The sequence below is a fragment of the Neopsephotus bourkii genome, unplaced genomic scaffold, assembly GCF_033783945.1.
Source record: "Neopsephotus bourkii isolate Nb327-2 ecotype Australia unplaced genomic scaffold, CSIRO-AGI_Nbou_v1 NB_1820, whole genome shotgun sequence".
NCBI lineage: Eukaryota > Metazoa > Chordata > Aves > Psittaciformes > Psittacidae > Neopsephotus > Neopsephotus bourkii.
In genome coordinates, this window is record NW_026902293.1 from 13,703,987 (window position 1) to 13,721,603 (window position 17,617).

At 36.0% G+C, this 17,617-nt stretch overlaps 1 protein-coding gene across 7 annotated transcripts in view; it reads left to right on the forward strand.

Moving 5' to 3' along the window:
- RALYL (RALY RNA binding protein like) overlaps positions 1-17,617 on the forward strand; it is a 409,831-nt gene that overhangs the window by 278,956 nt on the left and 113,258 nt on the right. The window contains exon 1 of one of the 7 annotated variants that reach the window (XM_061343018.1): positions 529-676. The exons of the other annotated variants lie outside the window; for them this stretch is intronic. Coding sequence (XP_061199002.1) covers positions 640-676 — 37 coding nt within the window. The 5' untranslated portion in view covers positions 529-639. Of the gene's footprint in view, positions 1-528; positions 677-17,617 lie in introns of those variants that run through there. 7 annotated transcript variants of the gene reach the window in all.

Sequence of the window (17,617 nt, forward strand, 5' to 3'; positions counted from 1 at the left end):
AATGGACAATGAATTAGTTATAAAAATGAGCAATCAGTAGAATGTTGCTTAAAAAGCTTCCCAGATTTAAACATTGAAAGGTAATGCAGAAGTAAACATAAGCAAGTTTACCTGCAGTCAGGATTTAATTGATCAACATGTGTTAATTTTTTTTAATGGTGATTTTGCTTAAAAAATTTACCCCCAAAATGTTTTAATGTCCTCATATGCATGATTCTAAGAGCTTACAATGAACTGTTAGTTGCTATTAGTTGATGAGGTCATTTATGCAATTTTGGTTATATCAAGGCTTTTTTGAGGAATCTTAATGTCAGACTATCAAATAGCACATTACCCCGTTTTGCCTGATTACATGATTTTATATGCTTTCAAGATTTTATTAGCTGGTATCCAACACATTTGAAAAAATATGAAAATAAATACATTTTTTTTCTCTGAGCTTTGTAACAGAGAAAATAGTAAGAGCCAGTTGCATCTCCCCTGGATTTTAGGAGAATGGTATTACCCTGCCTTTCTCTGAGAGATTGCTGGTTACCTTCTGTCAGTGAGCAACTGTCTCCCTGCAAAGCAGAAGCACAACTGCATCTCTTTTCTCTGTGTTCAAGGCAATTACTTTTTAAAAAGTGGAATTTCTTCAGAATGACTATGTACAAGAGCAAACGCAGAAACCAAAGATGTAAGTAAATTGTAAAGTATTTTTAATGTTCTTACAGAGGAGGGAAAATAAAATCTCGAGTTTCACCTAAAGCCATGCTTTACCCTGCTCTGGTTAAATAATACTGGGAAAGCAGGAACAGTATTCCATGCCAATTATCTCACTGTAAACGTATGTTAATTGCATGAAAAAGCTTTAAAATAAAATAATAATAATTAAAAAAAAAAAAAAAAAACAAACCAAAAAAACTAGCTCAATTGTTACTATGGAAACCCTCAGTAAGTGACTGCTTTATAATATCAACAAAAAAATAGAAATCAAATATAAATTTAGCTAAGAACAGATAAGGCTAGCTTTAGCTAAGGCTAGATATAGCCTTTGACTTGTCAGGGTTGACATGCTTTCCCTTGTTGGACTGTATGTGGTTAGCTTTAGGGAACCAGCAATACCAGAACTTTAGGGGCAGTCATTTTATTTTCCTTTACCATAACTTTCAGAAGAATTAAAAGAATTAACTAGTTTGCATAAACCACAGAAACAGAAACTGGGGGGAGGAAAGCATGCGTTTCTTGTGTGTATTTAAGACACTGCAGCACTGAAAATTCACTGTCTTCTAAATGCTTGAGTTTCCAGTCCAGCACCTGTTTGACTTTCTAAATTGCTATGGCATCAACCAGGGGAATTTCATTATCAGTACTGTCTGCTCCAGAACATTATGGAAAGGTGACTGAGGCAAGTAACAACCAAGTGCTGTAAGTCAAGATGTGTTACTGTAAGGAAATATCTAGGAAGAAACCAAGCTATAAATGGAGAGCATGGCTGAGACTGAGAAAAAAGACATTCCTCTAAGAAAAATGCCGTGTAGGGAATGTGTGCTTTCAGGGAGAGAGCAGGAAGGAAGGAATATCAATTTGGAAGAGGGTAAGTTGCACTTTATTAGGACAGGGTATGTTGCTGTTCAGAGTTGAAGGGATATATATATATAGCTATATCACTGACCTCAGTTTTTGGTCCTTAGAGCTTAATTTGTATAGGTTTTCTCCAGTGTTTCTTGCCCAATACAAATGGATGTGCTGCATGTAGAAAGTTTGCAGGACAGATCTGTGCTGAAATACCTGCAACAGAAATAAATCTTCTGCTTCACATTCAATAAAATAAATTTCATTCCTATAGCAGTAGTGAAAGAAAATTATATAGATACAGGCAGATTATAATTCATCTAGTTCATTTTTAACATACTGCTTGCTCTTAGTGTTATTATATGAACCAGGAGCTCCTTCTATAGCCAGCTGCAATCATAGTCATTCATGAAAACTGCACAAGGTGCTTTTAAGACTGCTTTTATGAAGAGAGCCTGCCTTCTTCTCCTTTCCCCTCTACCCCTGCTTACCCCAAGAAAATTCTGTGATTTTCTACAAGAGGGAAAAAAAAACCCACAAAAACAACAAAGCAACATAGTCAAATTTTGAATTATGAAGGTGGCAATTGCAATGTGGGAATTTTTTTGTTTGTTTTAAAACTGTCGCTAATTAGGAGATCCCAATCAATAAAATATCTCAGTATAACTATCTCTGCTACCTTAGATACTGACACTGTCTACATGGGTGCTTCATTAACACCTGTTAATTAGCAGCTGCGATAGACAAAATAATTTGAGCAATTTTGATATTGCTCCTATTCATATCACTTCAAAGCTTTTTAAAAGATAGATTTCATCTAAGCAATTGTTATCCTGAAATATAAGGGATAATGGTAGCAGCTGTGTTAAACCAGAAAAGTACTACGTTTTCTGTCCATTACATTTAACACATGCTCTATTTTGAACATGAAGGCATTTTTGGTGGCCTTTAATAATATATTTAGTATATATTTTCCATTATAGGTAGGATAAACCTTGGGGTTTATATCTCCCCTACTTTTCAAGCACTTGAATATGTGGCATAAAGCAAAAGTGAGCTTTGTGGCTTTTATTCACTAAAGTTCTGCTTCTGGATTTAGTACATATTGAACGGTACCATAAGCACTTTCCTAACCCATTTTTTTCCTTTTAATGTTTGAAGAAGGTTGTAGAGACATTCTATACTTAAGTTAAAAGCACATCAGATTAGAGAGAAGGATATTTAAAATAGAGGCATGATGATATTTTTCTGACATAAAATATAAGAAAACCCCATTTCCAATTTCTGTTCCAGGTACAAGACTTTTGCTGCAGGAGTAAATGCAAAAAAATGGCTCTACTTACCTGTTTGTGTGAATGGGATAAAGGTTTCCTTTTTTTTTTTTTTTTCAGCTGCAGCATCATACATAAGTCTTCTAAGTGCAAAACTAACCTTAATGTTTCACTTTCATTGTACATTTGGTTTGGACTCTAGTCAAAGTGGCCCTCATACTAAGTAGTTAACATATTCTATTTATTCCATATGTGGTTTTCACTAATGAGAATTAAAAATAACTATTACAGTAATTTGTGAAACTTGCATCACTAAAAGAAAACAGATTAAGGTTATGTCTGTGTGTTCGTGTATCTACACATACATGCACAGACTCCCTGCTTACATTTGTCTGCACATCCAGATTTATAGCATGTTTTATTCTTATATCAGGATGTTATCTAGCTGGTAGGCTTGATTCTCATTTCTTTGCATGTACCTAATGACTGAGTAAGGGGAAACCATTGTAACAAATGCAATCTTATCAACACTGAAAAAAAATAAAGGTGTGATAAAGCTTTTCTGAAATAAAAAGTTGAAACATTAGACTGACCTGCTTTGGGGCACAGCTGCTGAGGAGAATGGTCAGGACAAGGCTTGTGGTAGGCTGCAGTGTACCTGTGGGTCTTCTCCATGGAGAAGCATTCACATCTTCTGAAAATGCCAAGCCTCTGAGCCTCTTCTCATGAAGTGAGTAGCAGGCATCCATTTTTATCTGGGGTATACCTTGTCATTGTTATTTTATATGCTGACATGATACAAAGAGCAATTTCATAAAAGTGTCATCCAGATCTTTTGAAGATTCTGCATATTTTAAAAACAAAAGATCATTAGTAATTTTTCAGGAGTTGTTTTAAAAAGAGTAAGTAGAGGGAAGACATCATGCCTCCTGTTATTCTGGTGATTTCTCACAGGAGACATGTAAAAACTTTACTTGTAATTGTCAAATGGATTATAATTCTTTATCCTCAGTTGCCAATTTTGTTTGTCCAGTCCTAGGTTTCCCTGCATTCAGAGTGTTTTAGAAAGTAGCACATACATTCATTAAAGGGTTAAATAACTTATAGTGACATAAAAGTAAAATAAATTCTTTTCAAAAGTTGCACAGATAGATGCTGCAATGTCAAATGCATATGGCTGTTGCAAAAGGAAAATAATATTTGGGGCTTAAACTACTTCCATAGTTAGAGATGTGCTGTCTACAGGTGTCACCTGATGTGTCTTTTTCAAGTATTCTTACCTTACTGAAAAAAAGGATTTTGTATGTATTGATACCATCTGATTAGATATTCTGTGAAATTCCAGTTTTAAGGAGTATTTTGTTCTATCAGCATTATTAGATCTATTGCATTGCCTTCTATATTTTCTTTAATTGATAAGGTCATACTTGCCATCTTTTCATCATGGATCTACTGTTCACAGCTTTGTCCTTTATATATGGCATAATGGCTTTCAACCTTAAAAAATAGTTGGCATCTGTTGAGTCTCGTTATATCACAGTTTGATCAGCCCATGATTAATTCCATTTTCTTTTTGCCTCTTAGGGCAATAAAGTCTCCAGTACTGAGGCTGTTGCTGTTCAAAGAAAATAGCAGGCTTTAATAAAGTGTGTGCTAGGAGGTAAAGTTACTGGAAAACTAAATCTCACTGGGGAAAATAAGTGTAATTACTGACCCAAATACATATGAGAAAACCCTCTGTCTTTTTCCTTAAAACTTCAGAGACCGAGACAACAAGGGAGTATCTCCTCAACTTCTTCATGTAAAGCTATTTTAGAATAGCCCCAGGACATTCCTATTCCTGCATACCTTTTCAGGAAGTAGAGTTCAGCACAATTAAATTCAACAGTAATAAGAATGAGCAAAAAGACACTCATGACCTACAGGACTACAAATGTCATTGAATATTCACATCACATGGATAACATCTTTATACAAAAAAAATTAATAATTGCTACTCAGCAAGTCAGGGGCTGCAGAGGTAGAAGCACTCTTCTCATAGCTTTGAAGGGAATTCATTGTGACCTGAGAAAGTTGGTTTGTATGAAATTATTCATTTCCCAATGTTATTAAACATTAAAACCCAAGACATAGGTCCCTCAGTGAAGCATGCAGGATAAATAAGCTAGAATATTTTCTTTGATGCTTTTTCAAGTGTCTGTGTAGAATTCTAAAACAGACTTTTTTTTCTGCTTCTAGACTGTACAAGTAAATCAAAAGTATTGAAAGATAGCTGTTTCAAAAAACATCTTTTGAAAGATTAGTAGTCTGATCAAACCCTACACGCACAACTTGCATGATGCTTCCCACTGTACAGTGGGAGTCTGCCTGAGGAAGAAAAGTGGAATTTTTGTCCTTGTGGAGTAAATGCTGAAGGGGGACAGAAAGCTTAGGCAGTCAAGAACTTACAGACTGTCTTGAAAAGGTGAGATAAAGAAATAAATGGTGTAAGTACAGATTCAGAAATTACTTTAAAAATTATCTGAGAGCAGAATTCAGAACTCCTGAATATGGAGAACATAACAAAGAAATTCAGCGAGTCATTTCAGCTTTATATAGGAGAAATCTAAAGGAAAAAAGACACTTTAATAATACCTTTGGCTTCATTAGAAAGATTATGTTTTAATGCTGGGGGGGTCTTTATTTTGCATAAGTAAGATAGTAGATTATTGGACAATATACAATGGTTCAAAAAAAGATAATTGGAAAGCTAGGGAGAACTCATAAAAATACATCAGCTATTGTTAAGGATCATAAAAAGGGTATTATTAAAAAAGATGATCATATGCAAATAATGTAATTTGGATTATGTGATTTGAAGTCTATTAGGGGAATTAGCAAAGGAATGTACCACACCAATAAAAGTTTGCATTTAAAAGGTCATTTAAAGCTAGGCAGGTATCAGAAATTTAAGCGTAATACTGATTTTCATGAACACATAGAATTCCAGTTCTAAGCCCTTCTCAGGCTGGCAGCAAATGCTTTTATGTTCATCAGTAACACAATTTATCATTAGTGAAACAGCACTTACTGTATGTTGGTTAGTTTTCTACAGGGAATCAAAATTTGCAAGTTCTGGAACAGCACTCCAGTAAAGACCTGAGATCTGGGAAAGCAATAATAGTTTAAAAAAAAAATAAGTTTATTAAAATAACAATCAACAAGTTGAAGACATTCTCAGTCTAAAACAATCTATATAGAAAGATAATTCTGTATTTTAAATTGCGCAAACATAAGCCCAGTGGTTAGAACCTAAGGTTAGATAACTGCAGCCTAATTTAAGATGTACATTTTCTGAGTGCAATCAATCATAACTTGCAATCTCTTCTCTTCATCATTTAGATTTTGAATCCGTTTTTAAAAGTCTCTTTTAAACATGTACTATGGCTCTGATTACAAAGTATTTATTCAAAACTTACAGTATATATGCAAGTAGAAAAGAGTATTATTTTCATAAAATCTCTAGAATCTATAAAATGCTGGAAATCTTGAAGGGACTCCAGCCTTAATCTTTTAAAATCTCTGTATGCTGCTATAGCAATGCCATCTACATGTTTACTCAGAAAAAGAAGAAAAATCCTTTAGGGGTTCAGAACATAGAGAATGTCTTCTTAAGGGAAAAATTTTCTGTTGCTTTTTTTGTATGAAGTACCAACATATTTTAAGAAAAAAGACTTGCATGACAGAATATGTAACAAGCACAAGACCTAGTTTTAAGCAGATTTTTGTTTTGTTTTCATGGCTAACTTTTTTTTTTCTGTGGCCTTTCATGTACATTTTCTGTAGGAACAGAGCAATGCCTCTATCCTACCTCCAGTACAGGTGTAAACTTCAGACAAAGCCTGTGTTTCTGCCTCTTTCCATAATCCAAAATATTGACAGGCTGAAATCCCAGTCTTTCTGATATGTGCAATCTTTTCCCAGTAGATCACAGAAAAAAAAATTATCACAAGAAATATACATACAAAATTAAAAAAACAGAAGACCTCTAGTAAATGTTTTCATGACATACATACAGCTTTAGCCAGTAATAAGACCAAGCACATTTTGTGCCACAGTTTGACAGCTTCACTAGCAAAAAATCCCAGAGAGTTTAAAAAACTACCTTCTGGTTCTCTCAAATGATTATAAAAAATCTGATTAACCATTACAGGGATATTTACTGGTTGAGCATCAGCCAAGACCTAAATGCTACCTGAAGTCCAGCATTTTATCAGCAGTTTCATCTCTAAGATTAATTGATAGTAAAATCCAGAAACATTTCTGAATGTTACTTTGGAAACATTCCCCCTCTTCCCTTCATACACAACCCAGAATGGACAGAGATCTCAGATACATTAGACTGGCATCACAATGAAGACTGTGAATGCGTATGACCAGTTTTGAGACTCTGGCTCCTACCTATGAAGCATTCAGCATCACATTTTTTGTTTTGAAGAGCTCAATCTTTGACCTTAAAATTATATTTTTCTCTGTTCCACTTAATTTCTTCTGGTTTTTTTTTTTTCATTTGTTTTTGGTTGGGGTTTTGTTTTGGCTGGTTTTGGGTTTGTTTTTTTTTCAGTTATTAGTGTGTTAAATTTTCTGAAAAATAGGCTGCTTTGTCACTTTATAATGTGGATTATGATTATAGATTTTTCTGTCCCTGTTTGAAACTTTCTCATTGTCCTTTGCAGAAGCCTGAGGTGATCTCTACAAACTACTGTTTGTTTTTTTCTTGAACTTCCCAAAAATACAGCCTTCCCAGGGCTGCTTTCCATATTAGATAGATGATAGATAGATAGATTAGATAGATAGACAGATGATAGATAGATAGATGATAGATAGATAGATAGATAGATAGATGATAGATAATTCATATTGTATCATAAGTCTTTTTTTTTTTACCCTGATGAGTTAGAAATTGCATTAGAAAATCATCCAAATAGAGCATCCATTGTTCTCCAAATCGCTGATATCTGTCTTACTAATAGTTTCCGAAGGCAATTCTATTGCTGATTTTGGTTCATCTCCAGGTCTGTCATAAATCTGGGTTTAGGTGTTACCTTCTAGCCCGGTGTTCAGATATTATTTTCTTAGGACTCACACGTTTTCATAGCTATTTGCAACAATTTGGTTTTGCTATATTTTGATCATATTACTGCAGGCAACATATGCTATCAGGACAGAACTGAAACCTAATGCCAAAGAGTCTCAGCACTCAGCAGTCTTGCTTATTAACCTGAAAATGGTCTTTCCATTTTATTGGTTATCTTTTTTCGAAGAGAAGATTTTTTTCTAAACTTGAAGTATATAATTAAAAAAAAAAAATCAAGAGAAGTGGTAGGTAAGGGAGGTACCTTCCTGCTTGCCCTCAGTGGCTGAACAGATAGCAAAAGAAAATCTCAGTTCTAAATCTCTACTGCAAAAGAGATCTGCACTAGAATTATATGTATCTATTATACTGTCTGGTCAGCTACTGTCCACAAATACTGTTAGCTTGAATAAGCAACTTGAAAAAAGCAGCCTGTCTACACAAAATTTTACTTTCAAAACAGTTTAGGTATACAGAAATGCAGATTAAAAAAAATTAAAATCCTGCATAGAATTTGTAGCCTAGGTACATGAGGAACAAGTATGTTGAGCATTTAAAATGAAGTGGCTGATATATATTACTCCCCATTATAACTTATTTCTGCCTTATTTAATGTGGTTTAAAACCAAAAAATATTTTGTGCATAGTTAGGTTATATGTAAGTGATATGCACTATCTATAGCTGCCTGCAGAATTTAGGACATGCGTCAGGGAGAGGAAGGGAAAATTGTCCAGTGACAATTTACTCGCTAATCTCTGATGAAAGTCTACTCCAGAAAGCAGGCTTTTCAACAGCATTTTGTGGCTATGAATATCTTCTCCAGGCATTCTTTTTTGTTTTATTGATTACTAAACTTCTGGTCATGCAATCATGACCAAACTGAAATCAATGGTAAAATTCACACTGCCAGATATAGTGTTGAATCAAGGCTTTATTGCTTAGGAAGAGTGATAATTATTGTCCTACACTGTGTTAATAGAAAATAGCCATGTAACTTGCCCCAGGAGCCCTTTGTTTAGGATTTAACCCAGACTTGAAAGGGATGTCTTGCAAATGAATGCCTGTTTATTTTGTTTCTTCAGCTTTTTGGTTGAAGCATCTTTGAAACTGACATTAAATTATCCAGTTTATTACCATTGGATGTTGCAGTTTGCTGAGAAAAATGAATGCAAGCAGCTACTGTTGTTACACACAAGCTACCACACAGTCTTTAAACATTGTTTTGGAGTTGTAAGAGACTTGGATGTTGCACGAACAAAATGTACTTTAGCCTCCCAAGTAATATGATTTTCCTACCTGTGACTTTTTAAAAAGTCCAGGATCTACATCGCATGCAAGAGTTCTCCAAATTATTATTGTTCATATATGTAGGTATAAATACACATTAAGTATTTAACTGATTTCTGAAGTTATTTCTCCTCAGGGCCTAGACTGAGTAAGCACATGATGGGCCCATCCAACTCCATACTCAGGTTTTCCTCTGTGGAGTGGAGAGTTTAGGAATGGACAAAAGTGAGGACATCACTGGAGCTCTCCCCAACAGGAAGTTGGCATGTTGGCAAGAAAACAACTGTGTCTTATGCTCAAAAGCACACCTGGATCCTTTAATTTAGGAGTAAGTATTTTGTCATGGACATCAGCAGAAACCAAGTTGCATTTACCTAGTTGGTAGACAACCTGTTCCATTCCAAAAAATACTGAAATAGTATATTATGAGAAGCAATATTTTAGTCAATCCTTCTTGGACATTATGTAGTCAGGATTTAAGATTATTTTTAAGAGGCAAGGGCTGTTGCTGGGCATTAACTGAATCTTAAATATCTGACCCCTAGTTTGGTCTCTCTTCACTTAAGAAAGAGAAAAGAAATTTGGCAAATGAATTTTGTATGTCTTTTATAAGATAGGCATTGAGAAAAAGCAGAAAAGTGTGTGTATGTATTTTCATTCTCTCAGTTCTGAAAAGCCACTGGCCAATTCAGATTAAAATAAATTTTATAAAGGAAAAAGAAATGTGGGTTTTTTTAACAACCACATATTTGGCTGTGCTTCAAGCAAATGCAAATTAAGCAGCCAATTTATAAACTCTGCCATAAATGTGATTTTTCAAGGGAATCTGTAACCCATTTGGAATACACTCATACTGCTCACTGTTATATTATAAATTTCCCAAACAGAAGTTGCTCAGAAACATTAGCACATTCATGTAATTTAACATTTCATGTGATAGTGTATGAACATAGTGCTCTGGCCTCTATAAAATATGAGATAAGGACAAAACGGTTTATCACAGGGTTCATGTCTGTACTGAAGTTCAAAGGATTTAATAACTTAATATCAAGGTGAAGCTTTAAAAAAGAGTATTTAGTGGTCTTTTGATGGATATGCTAAAGTCAAATGGTACTAGTGATCTTTCCATTTAATGCTGTCATGAAAGCCTCAGTGTGATGTATTGAAGGATTTGTCCAGTGATGAATGAAAGTTCTAGAAATCAGAGAAATTCTTGCCCTTACAGTAACTAAGTCAGGTGCAGGGAAAAAGAGAGAATGGTGGAGAAGAGAGGAAATGGAGCTCAGTTCCAATCTGCAATGAAAACGTTATGCTATTCTGGCCAGAAACTTGTATTTTGAGAAGTAAGGGCTCCCCTCTTGACTGTGAAAACAAAATTGATTCTGGTCTTGGGAAAGGAAGCAGCATCCCTGCTTTGAAGGATATTACACCCTTTCAGCTACATCAGTGTCCTCAATGAGAGGATTTGGGGGTAACCTGCACGGTGTATTCTTTCTCTTTATGGTGCAAAAAATTTTCACAAAACTGGAACAGCACAAGCTGACTTAGTGCAAGATTATAAATCTACATTACTCCTGCTAGGTTCCTCTTCACCTTGAAGCTCTACCTGCAAGGACCAGGGATTCTCCATCTGAAATATATCTTAGAGAACTGTAAACTTACCAGGCTGCAATGAAACCAGAAACACTAAAGATACCTACATTTTCTATATATCTTTCATAAATTTTAATTAATTTCCTCAGTGGAACTATTTCAAAGTTACTTCAGTAGTTCAGGTGATATTTATGAGGTCTAAGAAAGTTGTACTTTGAAAGGATTAATTAATTATGGAACATAACTTCATTTTTCCTGATGTGCAGTAAACTCATATTTTATCATGCACTTAATTTTATGGCATTTAAGGATGTTACATAGTCCAAAATAGTGTGTGTCTAATTAATACTGACATATTTAATCAACACACCTGAGTTACTCCTTCTGGCACTTTTCCTTATCAGTGCAATGATATTGTTCAGGTGTGGTGCATAGCAAGCATTATATTTTTTCCTTGACACACAATTCATAGAATCATAAAATAGTTACGGTTGGAAAGGGCCTTAAGATCATCAAGTTCCAGCCCCCCTGCCATGGGCAGGGACACCTCACTCTAAACCATATCACCCAAGGCCTCATCCAACCTGGCCTTGAACACCACGAGGGATGGAGCAATCACAGCTTCCCTGGACAACCCAATCCTGTGCCTCACCACCCTAAGAGGAAAGAGTTTCCTCCTTATACCCAACCTAAAGTTCCCCTGTTTAAGTTTTAACCCATTACCCCTTGTCCTATCACTACAGTCCATAATGAAGAGTCCATCCCCAGTATCCCTATAGCCCCCTTCAAATACTGGAAGGCTGCTATGAGGTCTCCACACAGCCTTCTCTTCTCCAGACTGAACAGCCCCAACTTTCTCAATGTATCTTCATACAGGAGGTGCTCCAGTCCCCTGATCATTCTCACGGCCCTCCTCTGGACTTGTTCCAACAGTTCTGTGTCCTTCTTATGTTGAGGACACAAGAACTGCACACAATACTCCAAGTCAGGTCTCACGAGAGCAGAGTAAAGGGGCAGGATCACCTCCTTCGACCTGTTGGTCACACTCCTTTTGATGCAGCCCACGATACACTTGGCTTTCTGGGCTGCAAGCGCACACTGCCGGCTCATGTTCATTTTCTCATCGACCAGCACCCCCAAGTCCTTTTCTGCAGGGCTGCACTGAATCTCTTCTCTGCCCAACCTGTAGCTGTGTCTGGGATTGCTCCGACCCAGGTGTAGGACCTTGCACTTGGCATGGTTAAACTTCATGAGGTTGTCATCAGCCCACCTCACAAGCGTGTCAAGGTCCCTCTGGATGGCATTCCTTCCCTCCAGCATATCAACCGAGCCACACAGCTTGGTGTCATTGGCAAATTTGCTGAGGGGGCACTCAATCCCACTGTCCATGTCAGCAATGAAGATGTTAAACAAGACCTGTCCCAACATTGATCCCTGAGGGACACCACTTGTTACTGGTCTCCAGCTGAACACTGAGCCATTGAAGACAACTCCTTGTGTGAGGCCATCCAGCCAGTTCTTTATCCACAGAGTGATCCATCCATCAAATTGATGTCTCTCCAATTTAGAGACAAGGATGTCATGTGGGACAGTGTCGAATGCTTTACACAAATCCAGGTAGATGACATCAACTGCTCTACCCCTGTCCATCAGCTTCATAGCCCCATCATAGAAGGCCACCAAATTGGTCAGGCAGGATTTCCCTTTAGTGAAGCCATGCTGGTTGTCACCAAGCACCTTGTTGCTTTTCATGTGCCTTAGTATGCCTTCCAGGAGAACCTGCTCCGAGATTTTTCCAGGCACAGAGGTGAGACTGACTGGTCTGTAATTCCCCAGGTCATCCATTTTCCCCTTCTTGAAAATGGGAATTATATTTCCCTTTTTCCAGTCGTCAAGAACTTCACCTGAAGTCCAGTCAGGAAAGTAGTGACTATTAAAAAAGGACATTGATAAGCTTGGAATCTGTGTGTATGAAAAAGTAATTAGCTTGATACATGTTTTAATCAAAACCGAATGCATGTCGTTTTGGCCAGACGTTACTTCTGCTCATGCACAGGAGAGATACGCATCTTCAAAGATTTTAATTTTAAACTCCTTTAAGAATGTAGTCTTGGTGTTTACCATGATCCTGAAAAGTGTTGCTATTAAGTTTGTCACTGAAATGTAAATGTGAGTCCCCTGGATTTAGGAGTGCAAATATCTGACGGATCTTAAACCTGTCAGGCCCTGGATATATATGGTGAAGTCCATGAGTGTCAGCATATTTAGCATGTGCTAAACTTGTCAACATTAGCCAAAAAAGCAAAAGGCTAATCTGGATTATAAACAGCCCACAAAAATACATCTTAATCCTTCTTTGCTTGTAAAAATGGTCATAGGTAATATCCTTTATATTTTTAATTTTTTAAATATAAAATTGCAGCAGCTTATTGGGGGCATACCCTGAGATCTGTACGTAGTGTTTAGTGCTAAATTAACTGTTCAAAAAAATGTTACCTCCAAGGTTAGATGAAAATGAAGTTTGAGAATAACCACTGCAGATTACTAAAATATTTGGTTCCAGACTTCAAAAAAATCATATGAAATTCCATGGTGGGTTTTTTATTAAGCAAAACATGTGCTTTATGTCAATACAAAATAAAATCAGAAATTTTCTTTTTATTGTATACATCTTCAAATGAATGAAGTTATATATAGCAATATATACCCCCATTTTGTGGATGATTTATTATCCAGTTTGTGCCATTTCTAGTTACATTGGCTGGTACCAAATCCTGTGAATATATTAATCTCTCTGTATCAGAACTAAGCTGATTGCTAGCTGGGGCTTAAGAAGATAATGGCTTTGTGGCAGATATGTGCTGACAATGTTTATCATCAGAATGCCTGTAGAAGGTGTTTATCATGGACCATGTGCTTCCAGGGTAATGCAATTTTTCCTGTTTGAACATAGCCACCTGATAAACACACCCTGTGAAGGAAACAAAATCCTTTATCACATCTCCAAGCGGACATGCTCAGGTGCTCTTTCTGAACAAATATTCTTCCTCTTGAGAGCTCCAATGAAGTTCTGAGCACAAATTCTTTTGGGGGCATGCTGACAATTTCCATGGGGAGTTTATTTGAGGTAAAGGGGTCTCTAGGGAATAAAGTGTTTACCCATTCACCAGTATTTACAGATCAGTGCTCTGGCTCAGATATGTATTAACCAGTGATGAGGTAGCAGAAGCAAGAAATTTGTGATATATCTGTCCTTAGGTTTCAAAGACCATTCAGTTTTTCCTTTGAGAACCTCATTGTACTATTGGGAAGTATTAGAGATGTGGAAGAGGAAGTAAAAGGATGAGAAAGCAAGACTTGCCCGTCACTTCATAACTCAAGTGGGGGAGGGGGAAGTTTTGTTCCCAGTTCATGGGTGGGAGTCAACAGAGTCTGTATCCCACAGATTAGAGCTCTCCTTTAGCCCTGAGCTCTGCTTTCTGTTATGTTGCATTGATGGTCTCAGAAGCTCCTTCTTGCTTGCTTAATCCTACCAGCAGAGATTCAGATTACTTAGAAATAACAGACATTACAATAGTCATACAATTGGACACCTGCATGGGAGTTAAAGCATGCTAAGGCTTTTTCCTATCTGTACCGTATAATTGATATTTCTGTGATCAGAAGACAGATATCTTGTTTAGTGTAGCAACTTGTGCTGAGAGATAATTGTGCAACATTTTCAATTAAACACCATGCTAGAAATTTTAAATTAGCTATAACCATTCTTGACTAAGAAATTAACTATGATGTGGCCCTTTTCAGGTTATTTACATTAGAAGGGTAGATGGCTGGTACATAGTAAATTGTCTGCCATCCACGTCAGTTACAGTGACTTTACAAAAGGGCAGAAACTATCAATAGAATATTTTCACGTGGTTTCAAGTTTCTCCCAGCTGACACTTCCCACAGTTGATTGGTTTTGTTTTTTTCTCAAAATCATGATTTTTGCAACTATGATGAATTCTTACTACTGGGTTTGGTTTTTACTTTTTTTTTCCTTGTTTTAAAATTGTATTAAAGCAAGTTAAAATTTTAAAAAAAATTACAGATACTTGCTTTTATGATTTTTTTGCAAATGCTACTACTGAAGAAAGGTACTAGAACGGTAATATTCTAAGTGACTTACGGGTTTGGAAAACACTGTATATATTTAATATGTAAGCATAACAAGCCTGTATTTTTCAGAAAAATAGATTCTTTCAGTGTTTGCCTTTTTTAAACTAAAGCAACTCAGTAGCAGCAACAGCAACAGCTTTGTGTAATACAATGGGTAAAAGGCTGAATTCTGCCTACGTTGCAACTTCTGCCATCACTACTAGTTTTGCATTAACCTGAATACCTAGGCCTTTTGTTTTAAAGTTGTAGCAATACATTATGGTTTGGATCCTTTAAACTTGACATATATACTATGCCATTAATTGCTCCTGTTAATGAGGAGGACTTGAATATGCAAGCAATAAATTTTACAAAAGAGAACTCACTAGTCAGAGCCTGTTACATGGACAATCTTGACAGTCCAAGTTTGTTGGCTCCTTCTTTTCTGAGAGAAACTTTTTTCTGGCCATGTGCACAAAATTGCCTGATATCATAGCTATGGGCAGGAATTCAGAGATGCAGAGATTAAAAAAGAGGTTAAGATAAGACAAGTGGCATGAGGGACTTTTTACAAGGGCATGTAGTGATAGGTCAAGAGATAATGACTTTAAACTTAGAGGAGAGATTTAGATTAGGTATTAGAAAAAAAATTCTTCACTATGAGGATGAAAAGTCATTGGAACAGGTTGTCCAGAGTTGTGGATACCCCATACTTGGAGTGTTCAAGACTAGGTTGGATGGGGCTTTGAGCAACCTGGTCTAGTGGAATTTGTCCCTGCTTGTGGTGGAGGACTTGCAATGAGATGAACTTTAAGGTCTCTGCAAACCCAAACCATTCTATGACTCTATGATTCTATGATTCTATTAAGACATCTGGTTTTAATTTTTTATTGCTAAAATAATTTGATTCTATTTGCATTTTTTTTAAAGTGAACAATCTTTTTTACCAATGAGGATCACATCATCTTTCCCTCTTTTACAGGCCATATTTATGAGTTTGTTTCATATTTCTCCTTCCACTTTAATTCTGATTCAATATCACTTTGTATGGTAAACAGGCAAAAGAATTATCATCTTCTCAATCAAGGCTGTATCAACATTGCAACCATATTACAGCTTACCTAAGGTACTTTTGTGTGAATCCTCTGTCCTCTGTAGACCAGTTGTCCTCTCTTTCATTAAATATCCCCAGGAAGACTGATTAGCTCAGGCTTTTCCTTTTTTTCCTCCTAAAACTTCTTATTTTAGGTTCTGTGATGTTTCTTGTATCTTAAATCTTTTAAAAATAATTTCCTGAAAAAGTATTCAGAGCTCTTATTTATTCCAAATTTACGTACTTTGCTGGTGATCTTGTTGGTGACAGGTGAAGGTAAGTGTTCACTCTGATGAACCTATTTTTAGAGAGACTAGAGACCTCGTCATCTTAACTTTTTTTTCCTTATATTAAAAAGGAATCAGAGATGTATATACATTTTCTACATTCATAGGTAGTCAAATATGCACAAAAGTACATACTAAACTTGAGAAAATTAAATAACATATAAAGATTTTCCAAGCAAAATTGGAAAAAAAAATACTAACTAGGTCAGATAACAATTTAAATGTTATACTTGTTATGTACAAAGTAAATTATGCAATTATTGGATGTATTTATGCCACTATTTTGAAATCTTAGTATCTTCAGTAGTAGCATGGTCAAGATTACCATAAGTAATTATTCATTTACTGCCAGAAAATTACAGGGCTATATGTAATCTGTGACATTTCCCTTATGAGAATATAAGTCATGTTTGGTTTTCACATGTCAGTGGCTTTGTCTTGCAGGATACTAAAAGGAGGTCAGCTAGTAAATGTGCTAAGTAATAGTACAAGGGGCATCCATGCAGTCGGGAGGAATATGCCAGAGCTCAGCCTCAATGCAAAATAAGTGGGGCTGGCAGGACGGGGTGCAGTGTGAAAGAGTGAAAAAAAGCGACATTTAGATACAAATGATGCTGGTCAAGTACACTGTATTACTGGTCAGTAAGCTCAGACATTCAAAATCCACACTTTAACACTTGTTGACAAATTAAAACATGTTTTTCTTATCTATGTTTTTGAGAATTTTTTGTAGGAGTTGGCAGGACAAACATGAGGTTGTGTTGGCTATTCATAGCTCATCTACTTGAGCAGTTGGATATAGCTTGATAATAAAAATATTTATATTTATTCTTTTCCTCATTCTTGTGGTAGTTCTCATCCTCTGTGATTGTTTACTGATACTTCTTACTTTCTGTTACGGAGTTTCTCAAGCATATGTGATAACTCACTGTATTTCTATTTCTTCCTGATACATCACTTTCCTCCACTGCTGAGGTGATAGGTATAATTACTCTTACTTTGTGATTTATCATAGTATTCACAAATTGCTTTGTCAAAGATCACAGATATGCAAAGCAAATAAAGACCATTTGTATGTCCATGAAATATGATATTTTAGATAATGTAAGATTAGATAAATCTGGACTTTTGAGCAAAGTTTGTAGGATATTTTTCATTATATTCATTATCTACTGCATATAGTAGATGAGTTTGAACTTCAACTACCTCTGCCTCTTGACTGCCTCTGTGTCTTCCCACCATCATGACAGCTTTTAGATCTTGTTACCAAAATATGGTGGG